The following is a 10,833-nucleotide window of genomic DNA, read 5'->3' on the forward strand; positions in this document are numbered from 1 at the left end:
AACTCCATCTGAGCACCGGCGGTCGGGCCTCGACGATGCCGGATGTCTGTGCGACTGTGAGTGGAGTCGTGCGACAGGACGGAGAGGATCTCCTTACAAAGACAAATGACATCATCAAGGCCCTATGTAACGACGTCTTAACTAGAGTACACATCACGGGCGCATCACGATTACGGTCGTACATTCATGACCGCCCACCCCTGATAAAGATCAGCTTCCGTAATGTTGAAGAAAATATCCTCGTGTTACGCAACAAATATTTACATAAACAAAAGGCTCCGTACAAGAATGTCTACATCACAAGCAGCAAGTCTCCTGATGAACGGTTGATCGCACTAAATGGACGTACCTTACGAAGTCAACTACCGCTGGGAAGCAACTTCCGAGTAGACGCCAACAGTCGCATTCGCCCACGGGAAAATACAGATCGCCAGGATCAGCAACAGCGACAGCCCAAGACAGACACCCGGTGCCAGCCACAGGATCAGCATTTAAATTCCTCCTGTCCCGCGGGGTCCATATCATTAGCACATCTTAACGTATGCGGATGGACTCAGAGTAAAAGTGCATTACGGGAAAATATCATACGAGCGATAGACGCTGATATAAAATCTATCTGTGAAACCCACTTAAGTGATCAAAATGTGATAAAAAAACAACGACTTCACTATATATGGTTTGGTTATAACAGGGCTGATATCCATATTAATGCTCCACAGGCTTCCGGTGGAGTTAGCTTACTTGTAAAATCTAAACTGTTCGACTTATATGACATCCATATATATATGGTATATACATACCATGATCAACACACAGCATACCATGACGAAAACACAGTATACCATCACAGACACACAGCATACGAGCACATACACACATCATACTATGGCAAGCACACAGCATACCATTATAAGCACATATCATATGATTTAAACCCACATCATTTCAATAAAACTTACAACATTTAACATACCATCACAAACACACAGCGAACCATCACAAACACACAGCATACAATGTCAAACACAACATTCCATGGCAGACTATAGCAAACACACAGCATATCATCACAAACGCACAGCATATCATCACAAACACTCAGCATACAATCACGAACACACATCATACCATTACAAACACACAGCATACTATGGCAAGCGCACATCATACTATTATTAACACAAGCATATGATATAAACTCACATATATACCTCCGATATATCAATAGTCAACATCAGACAGACGAGGCGTTCCATACTCTGGAACATACAAGAAGAAGTAAATGCAAGGGATATTTATGGGCATAACTTATACATGAGACATATGCTTTGATTTATTGTTTGTTAAATAAAGATAATACCTGTAAATAATGCCGGAATATTTTTTTAGTATTAACTCGTATCATAAACGCAGATATTCTTTCATTTAATTTTGTTAAATTCAAGGAATTACATTTGAACTTATATATATGCTGTAAAATACTTATTGACACTTCTTATGAAATTATTATAATTTCATGTGCTTGAATTAATTATGTACATATGTTTATTACTGTAAATATTATATTGTTTGTGCTAAAATGTGTTCACATGGGCCATTGGCCTTCTGGAAATGATGTAAAAAAAAAATCTCGTTATATATAAATTTGTATACTCAGTACAAGTCAAACAAGAACCATTTTTATAAAAATAATAGCAAAACAGGAGTTATTGTTACCTCTCTATAATATACATGTATAATACATACCTTACTATTTATAGTAACAAATGTGTACAGTTTTTCCTGCCACTATAATATCACCATTGCGGGGTCAAAATAATGTTTCGGCCCTAGGGCCGATTATCTATAATCGGCCCTCAGAATGTGTGCGCGTGACGTTCAACTGGAAAAAAATGGCGTCCACATTCAGTCTTAGCCACAAATCAACGAAATAATCAATCATAATTCGATTATTTAATGACAGGTAGCACGCAATTTGGATAATACATAGAGGATATTTGTTTGATTCGGTGGATTATCGATTTTAATTCACGAGTGATCATAGAAAATGATATTTTCACGAGTGGCGCAGCCACAAGTGAAAATATATATTTGATATGATCACGAGTGAATAAAACTCGATAATCCACCAATTCCAACAAATTTTCTTTTTATTTTATGCTTTTTTTCGCAGTTTATATATATTGTTAAAGAGTTTAACTAAATAATATCGCTGGGATAATGACGTCATTTCGTCAAAAAAATGACGTCATTTCACAGTAAACAATGAAAATTATCGATAATTTTCACTGATAATTTTCACTGTTTGAAACAGTGAAATTATCGGTTTTTATTCACTGATATTTCTCTATAAACCACCGGAAAGCATAAAATAAAAATATCGATTGAAACTAAAGCTCTGCTTCACATTAGATTTATGCCTCAATTTGAGCTTAAACAGGATTCACAAAACAAAATTTAAAATGTATAGATACACTTACCTCTGTGCTTATAATAATAAAAGAGCAACGATGTGCAATCCGTTTTCTGTTATTCTATCCCTTTATCTTTATTTATTTTGAATCACACCTTTTTAAACGATTGTAGCGAATGCTAACCACTGTCACCAAACACGAATTAAAAAAAATTGAATGACTTGTCGATGCGATTACAAGAATTTTATCAAAGCTTCCAATTATGCACGAAAAATGCACACTCCGAAATACGTTTTTGCTTTTGTTCTATGTTTAAAAAATATTTGATATAAACCTTTCACGTCCGAATAGCTTAAACTGTTTTTTTTTGTCACAGAAATTACGTCACAGAAATACGTCATAAATTGCGGAATCAATTGAATGAAAATAAAAGTACGAAAAGCTGGTTCTGTTATAAATTTTAGAGAAAGAACAAAACGAAAATGAACAAAACAAAGTAAGATAAATATTATAGACGTTAATACACGGCTGAGCCGGGCCGGGCAGTGTTAATCGGCCCCAGGTCGCAACGGCCTTCGGGCCGTTATATAATATGCTCCCTGAGGGACGATTATCAATGCCCGGCCCTGCTCAGTCGTGTATTATCCTCTAAAGAAACGATGTCGAAGGGGTCCAATGAGGACCGCTCATCAAACACATCCGGGAAATGATATTTAAAAAATTGTATTAAATTGTTAACCCTGAAGGCCATGGAAACTGGGACAATTTTACGTAAAACAACGGCTGGAACGTAACCCAGAGTGTGTTGTCACACGCCCGTGTTGTCATGGAAAGTTTCCATGTACAGCCACGTCAGCCCCAGTACAGCATATTGCAGTCTCAATTGTTGGTTAACTATGAAAACTATGAAATGAAAAAACAACAACGAAAATAAGTTCAATTCGATAACATTTCTTGCCTTGTGATATTTGATATTTCACCAGCTGTTACACAGCAATCGTCCTGAACTTATGTTTCATTACAATTCTCAGTTTCTGTGTAAAACTATCAAATTATTAATCCCGATATGTGTTTTATTTGTTTTAATGACTAATTAGTTATCATCTAGCTAGTCTCGACATTCGTCTCAGCTTGATATTCGGGAGTAGTGCCGAATATCGATGTCAGAGCTGGCTCGACTTTCGCCCCAGCTCGATATTTGGGACCAGTGCCGAATGTCGATGTCAGAGAAGGCTCGACATATACCCCAGCTCGATATTCGGGACTAAAGCCGAATGTCGATGGCATAGCTGGCGAGAAAGTAGCTCGAGATCGATATTCGGGGCTTGTGTCAAATGTCGATGTCATAGCTGGCTCAAAATTCGCTCCAGATCGATATTTGGGAATAGTGCCAAATGTCGATGTCAGAGCTCAGGTCTCGAATTTCGATATGGAGCTAATGTCGCGCCAGCTCTGACATCGACATTTGGCTCTAGTCCCGAATATCGAGCTGGGGCGAATGTCGAGCCAGCTCTGACATCGACATTCGGCACTAGTCCCGATTAACGAGCTGGGGCGAATGTCGAGCTCTGACATTGTTATTCGACACAAGTCCCGAATATCGAGCTGGGGCGAATGTCGAGCCAGCTCTGACATCGACATTCGGCACTAGTCCCGAATATCGAGCCGGGGCGAATTTCAAGCAAGCGCTAACATCGACATTCGGCACTAGCGCGAATATCGAGCTCGGCGAATGTCGAGCCAGCTCTGAAATCGGCATTCGGCACTAGTCCCGAATATCGAGCTGGGGCGAATGTCGAGCCAGCGCTGACATCGACATTCGGCACTAGTCCCGAATATCAAGCTGGGGAGAATGTCGAGCCAGCTCTGACATCGACATTCGGCACAAGTTCAGAATAACGATCTAGGGCTAATGTCGCGCCAGCTCTGACATCGACATTCGGAACTAGCCCAAATAGCGAACGGGGGCGAATGTCGAGCCAGCTCTGACATCGACATTTGGCACTATTCCCAAATATCGATCTGGAGCGAATTTTGAGCCAGCTCTGACATCGACATTTGACACAAGCCCCGAATATCGATCTCGAGCTACTTTCGCACAAGCTATGCCATCGACATTCGGCTTTAGTCCCGAATATCGAGCTGGGGTATATGTCGAGCCGGCTCTGACATCGACATTCGGCACTTGTCCCAAATAACGAGCTGGGGCGAAAGTCGAGCCAGCTCTGACATCGATATTCGGCACTACTCCCGAATATCAAGCTGAGACGAATGTCGAGACTAGCTAGATGATAACTAATTAGTCATTAAAACAAATAAGACACATATCGGGATTAATAATTTGATAGTTTTACACAGAAACTGAGAATTGTAATGAAACATAAGTTCAGGACGATTGCTGTGTAACAGCTGGTGAAATATCAAATATCACAAGGCAAGAAATGTTATCGAATTGCACTTATTTTCGTTGTTGTTTTTTCATTTCATGGTTTTCATAGTTTACCAACAATTGAGACTGTAATATACTGTACTGGGGCTGACGTGGCTGTACATGGAAACTTTCCATGACAACACGGGCGTGTGACAACACACTCTGGGGTTACGTTCCAGCCGTTGTTTTACGTAAAATTGTCTCAGTTTCCATGGCTTTCAGGGTTAACAATTTAATACAATTATTTAAATATCATTGCCCGGATGTGTTTGATGAGCGGTCCTCATTGGACCTCTTCTACATCGTTTCTTTAGAGAATAATACACGACTGAGCCGGGCCGGGCATTGATAATCGTCCCTCAGGGAGCATATTATATAACGGCCCGAGAGCCGTTGCGACCTGGGGCCGATTAACACTGCCCGGCCCGGCTCAGCCGTGTATTAACGTCTATAATATTTATCTTACTTTGTTTTGTTCATTTTCGTTTTGTTTTTTCTCTAAAATTTATAACAGAACCAGCTTTCCGTACTTTTATTTTCATTCAATTGATTCCGCAATTTATGACGTGTTTCTGTGACGTAATTTCTGTGACAAAAAAACAGTTTAAGCTATTCGGACGTGAAAGGTTTATATTTAATATTTTTTAAACATAGAACAAAAGCAAAAAACGTATTTCGGAGTGTGCATTTTTCGTGCATAATTGGAAGCTTTGATAAAATTCATGTAATCGCTTCGACAAGTCATTCGATTTTATAATTCGTGTTTGGTGACAGTGGTTAGCATTCGCTACAATCGTTTAAAAAGGTGTGATTCAAAATAAATAAAGATAAAGGGATAGAATAACAGAAAACGGATTGCACAGCGTTGCTATTTTATTATTATAAGCACAGAGGTTAGTGTATCTTTACATTTTAAATTTTGTTTTGTGAATCCTGTTTAAGCTCAAATGGAGGCATCAATCTAATGTGAAGCAGAGCTTTAGTTTCAATCGATATTTTTATTTTATGCTTTCCGGTGGTTTATAGAGAAATATCAGTGAATAAAAACCGATAATTTCACTGTTTCAAACAGTGAAAATTATCAGTGAAAATTATCGATAATTTTCATTGTTTACTGTGAAATGACGTCATTTTTTTTGACGAAATGACGTCATTATCCCAGCGAAATTATTTAGTTAAACTCTTTAACAATATATATAAACTGCGAAAAAAAGCATAAAATAAAAAGAAAATTTGTTGGAATTCGTGGATTATCGAGTTTTATTCACTCGTGATCATATTAAATATATATTTTCACTTGTGGCTGCGCCACTCGTGAAAATATCATTTTCTATGATCACTCGTGAATTAAAATCGATAATCCACCGAATCAAACAAATATCCTCTATGTAATATCCAAATTGCGTGCTACCTGTCATTCCGATCACGCAATGTCTGGTTTGGAATGTTGTATTGAAGAGCAACACAACGGATGGTCTTTTTTTTCAACTTTACTTCTTCAACTGCTTTAAGCAATATGTCAGGGGTATAGTTTTTGTATTTTCCGTGATATATTTGAGGAACTGCCTACAACGTTAAAAACACGCGACGTTAATAAGATATTAATCAGTTTGCGTTTAACTTACCATTTCCCCCGTTACGGGCCTCTACTTTACAAAAACGTTGACTTTTGTCGATATTTTTATAGTCACGTGATCTTGACAATGTAATTTACAAATTTAAACAAAAGTATGGGGCGGACGTTAAACCTAAATAAGCGTAATATTTAAGGTATACTGTTATTTTACTCAGTAATTTCAGTGCAAATTGAAATTATATGAATGAAAAATTATATTATATTTGGTCGGACAGTTATACCGTCTGTAGAAATCGTTGGTCCGAACAGGAGGAAACTGTGATAGCAAACAAAATAATCAAGAACCACGATGCCCTGTTCGGGTCAATGACAGCTTGTGGAGCGCTGAAGATAGGATAAGTTAGGCGTAGAGGATGGGAAGCGGTGGCCAATGTGCTAAACTGGTTTGTATCCTTCTTTCGTATTGGTTCGTGAATTCCTATTAGTTCGAGATTTTTTTGTGACGCAATAATAAAAACATCCGTGCGTCGCACGTATCCGAATTCGATACTAGTATATCCGGAAGATTTTGCACTCTCGGTAAATGTGAAAGATGAGGAATATTACTTTTGTTTTTATTTTGTATTTATAATAATCTACTTTCATCGAAACATTGTGTTTTTTTATGTGAACACCTTTTATAGTTTAACAAAACAAGTAAAACCATGCTCAGGCCGACATGATCCCATATATCAAAAAGCCACAAATAGGTCATACTGTTAATATTTTTAATATTTAACGCCTATTTAATAGTTGTAAAATGTTGATTCGAGGTCCATCAAGCATAACAATACAAAAATATGGCCTTCAAACAAACATTATGAAAAAAATGAGTAAATTATGCGGTAGATTTATCGCAAATAAGAAAAAATTCAACCAAGATAAATGTGTGTGTCCATACATTAAAGTAAATTGTGAGTTTGTGGATTAAAGTTATGTATTGTTATGTAATTATACGTTAATCTTATAAACAACTCGCTGTTTATGAAAGTTAAGTAGAAGTTGTGTTTGAGTGTAATGTTTTTCAGCAAATATAACAATTTTGAATCTTGTTATTCGAAGTTCGGAAATATCCGACAGTATACCGAAAGAAACCGATACGTTGAGAATATATATTTCCCTATATAACCCGATTCCACTAGTCTGCTGCAACCTTTAATATTATATAACCCAACTCAAATAAACTGGTGGGAAAAAATAATCTCCCGGAGCATACATAGGAAGACGAATGTGGTATCCCCGTTAATCATGAGAAAATTATGATAATTATATAGTCATAATCTTTTTATAGAAAGCTAAAAATAAACCGGAATTCCATTCTAAAAATAAGATACAGTCCGGGATTCCACTTATTATTTTTGTCTGTATATAGGTGCGGTCCAACACTCGCCGAAGGCTCGTTGATGTTAAATGATAGAAGCCGAAGTTTAAAAGTTTTTCTATTGATCTTTCTAGCAAGATATAAAGCACGAACAAAATGAAGGATAAAATCAAATAGAATTGTTTCAAATAATTAAGATACCAAAACCGCATACCAGCGGGAAATAAACCGTTGTGTAGCAAGCAGCTACTTCCTTCTTCCCGATTCGTGAATTTCACCATTGAAATAACTCCCAGTGTCGTTTTGTGGGTTAAGTAAAATGTTTTGTTCATTATAAGTTTAATTTCTCCAAAAATCGATAATATAATTAGATAATATCCTTTTATCGCTTACCGGTAATCTAACATACAGGTACATTTTGTCATATGTATGTTTTGGTTAAACATAAACACTTTTTCCGACCACGTTGCATAATCCACTGATGTCACGGTTCATTCACAATAAAGTAACAATGAAACAACAATAAATACCTTATAAATAAGAAAGATGCAGATTGAAGGAAAGAAAGCAAAACTATCAAGTTGAACATTCATCTGTAAAAATAAAATACAGATTATTTAATTTTTTATTAAGCAACCCATTTAAGCACCAAAACTGATAACTAAATCATCTTTTCCATGTGCATTTTTTTTCTGTGTACATATTTTTAAACCATATTTAATTGACCTAAGATCTTTGGTTCCGATAAAAAATTGTTCAGTTAAGTAGATTTTATTGTTCGTGTACTTTGGTTTATTCTAGAAATGGGAAAAACGAGAAAACACAAGGAATTCTTCCAAGGCGACTCGCCTCACGGCTTGGTGAAAAGAGTCATGTACAAGAAATACCTGCAAGCTTACATTCCAATGACGCAGAGTGACCGTTTTACTCTCAGAACTGTTATAATCGATGGTTTCGCTGGAGCTGGAAGGTATTCAAATGAATGGCCTAATGAGTTAGAAAAATACGGCTCGCCTTTGATTGCAATGATGGTAGTTCTGGAACATGTTGTGAAGAAAAAAGAGGAATCACCAGAGCAAAATATCGACCCAGTGCCTGTTTTTGGTTGGGAATCTTCCTTACTTACACCAATGGAAGAACTAAAAAGCATGGACAAAGATCAAAGGGAAACATGCGTTAACACACAACTGGCAAAAGTCAAACTGATTTTTATTGAACAGGATAAAGAAAATTATACAACTTTGTTGTGTCATATTGAACTGCTAATTCTTAAGTTCCTTCAGAGACACTTTCCACAAATTAAATATAATGTCATGGAAAGGGAAGGCGTCACAATGTTTTCAATTACAACACAGCCTTTCTCTGTCTCCATAGAGGTACAAAATTGTTCGTTTGGTGATTACCAGCCATCTAGGAGTGAGTTATTGGACAAATCTGTACGTAGTCTGACTTTTGTAGATCCGTTCGGTTACACACACACTCCGATGGATCACGTGAAAAAGTTTGCACCCGGTGAAGGCAATGAAATTATGATCAACTTCATGAGCAGAGACGTAAACAGATTTGCAAAAAAACAACCGGAGAAAATAAGTCAACTTTACGGATTGCCTAAGTTTGACGAAGTTGCTGATGACTACTGTATAGGTCGTCCAAACACTGGCGAACTAGGAGAATTCATTAACTACGTTAGAAATAACATTTGTCCTGGGGCTCAAGAACATAGATCTTCAATTCAGAAATGTGTCGACACATATGAACTTTTTCTGAAAAAGAAAACTGGGAGCTCCTACTCTCTTGTTTTCGAAGTGCGCGGTGAGGGGAATTGCATCATATATCATATTGTGTATATAACCAATCACATCAGGGGAGTAGAAGTGATGAAGTCCGCAATGACCAAATGCAGCACGCATGAAGAGAAGATGTTGATGTCTGATTATGACGTTATTCGGAAGGGTAATAAATTGACTTTCCAGAAAACGCAAAATGATCAAGCCGTCGCAGAGAAAATTTTTGAACGATTTAAGGGGATGAAAGATGTAGTTGTGCAATATCACGGTAACCATAAATACGAAGAAAGTCCATCCGTTAAGACATTTGTTTTACTTGAGACAGTTTATTGCAAGTGGAAAACACCACTTGCAATTTTGCAAAAAGCAGGAAAAATTATTGATGTCTTAGAAAACGGAAAACCGCAAAAATCGAAAAATAAATTTCCGCACGAGGACAGTGTCACAAAAAAACCGATAGTCACAAGAATAACGTTTGCCCTAGAGGCATGTGAAACAGACAATCCAACTAAAGACGAACACACTGTCATCGATAACAAAGATGAAAAGGGACAAAAAAGACGCAAACAAGGCCAAAATGATCAAGCTGTCGCAGATAAAATATTTGAACGATTTAAGGGGATGAAAGATGTAGTTGTACAACATCATGGTAACAATAAAAACGAAGAAAGTCCATCTGATAGATTTCCGGAAAAGGACAGTGTCACAAATGAACTGATAAACACAAGAATAATGTTTGCCCTAGAGGCATGTGAAATAAACAATCCAACTAAAGACAAACGCCCTGACACCGATAACAAAGATGAAAAGGGGCGAAAAAGACGCAAAAGAGGTCAAAACACGAGCGAAAAAGCGAACACGAAAACAGAGAGTGAAAGCAAAAGGCGAAAGAAAGAAAGCTTTTACGTGGATGGCGAAATTAATGTACTACGAATGTCGGAAATATAATTTGTGGCGTGGTAAAACATATTGAGGTTGTATTATGAGAAAATTAAACTTTAAAATGAAAGCTTTCATCAGTTTTTTTATGGTTGGAATAGTGTAAGTCGCATCGAACTCTAGCTTGTTCTTAACACAATATGTTTAAACGAAATCCACGAATTGGACATTCAAACACAGTCAGCTCTGGAACAATTGTTATGTTAGCCGTTACCACCAACAGGATCGTCTGCTTTTGTGAAAGATTATACATTGTACTAGTAATTGTGCATTCAATGAAATCCTTATTTATGTTAATTTATTTTAATAAACGCAATTTAAAATGA

At 37.1% G+C, this 10,833-nt stretch overlaps 1 protein-coding gene across 1 annotated transcript; it reads left to right on the top strand.

Moving 5' to 3' along the window:
* The first annotated feature begins 8,559 nt into the window (after window positions 1–8,559).
* On the top strand, window positions 8,560–10,833 carry LOC127831869 (uncharacterized). The gene is made up of 2 exons (XM_052356943.1): window positions 8,560–10,054; window positions 10,316–10,833. Exons 1-2 carry the CDS (start codon window positions 8,585–8,587, stop codon window positions 10,514–10,516), a joined length of 1,671 nt encoding a protein of 556 aa, XP_052212903.1. The 5' UTR covers window positions 8,560–8,584; the 3' UTR covers window positions 10,517–10,833.

Source organism: Dreissena polymorpha, chromosome 5 (genome assembly GCF_020536995.1).
Source record: "Dreissena polymorpha isolate Duluth1 chromosome 5, UMN_Dpol_1.0, whole genome shotgun sequence".
In the NCBI taxonomy this organism is placed as follows: Eukaryota; Metazoa; Mollusca; class Bivalvia; order Myida; family Dreissenidae; genus Dreissena; species Dreissena polymorpha.

Excerpts from the sequence above, each read along its gene's own strand:
- LOC127831869 (XM_052356943.1), top strand. The coding sequence starts at position 8,585 with ATGGGAAAAACGAGAAAACACAAGGAATTCTTCCAAGGCGACTCGCCT. Across the intron at positions 10,055-10,315 it reads GAATAACGTTTGCCCTAGAG|GCATGTGAAATAAACAATCC; the intron begins GCATGTGAAACA and ends TTTGCCCTAGAG.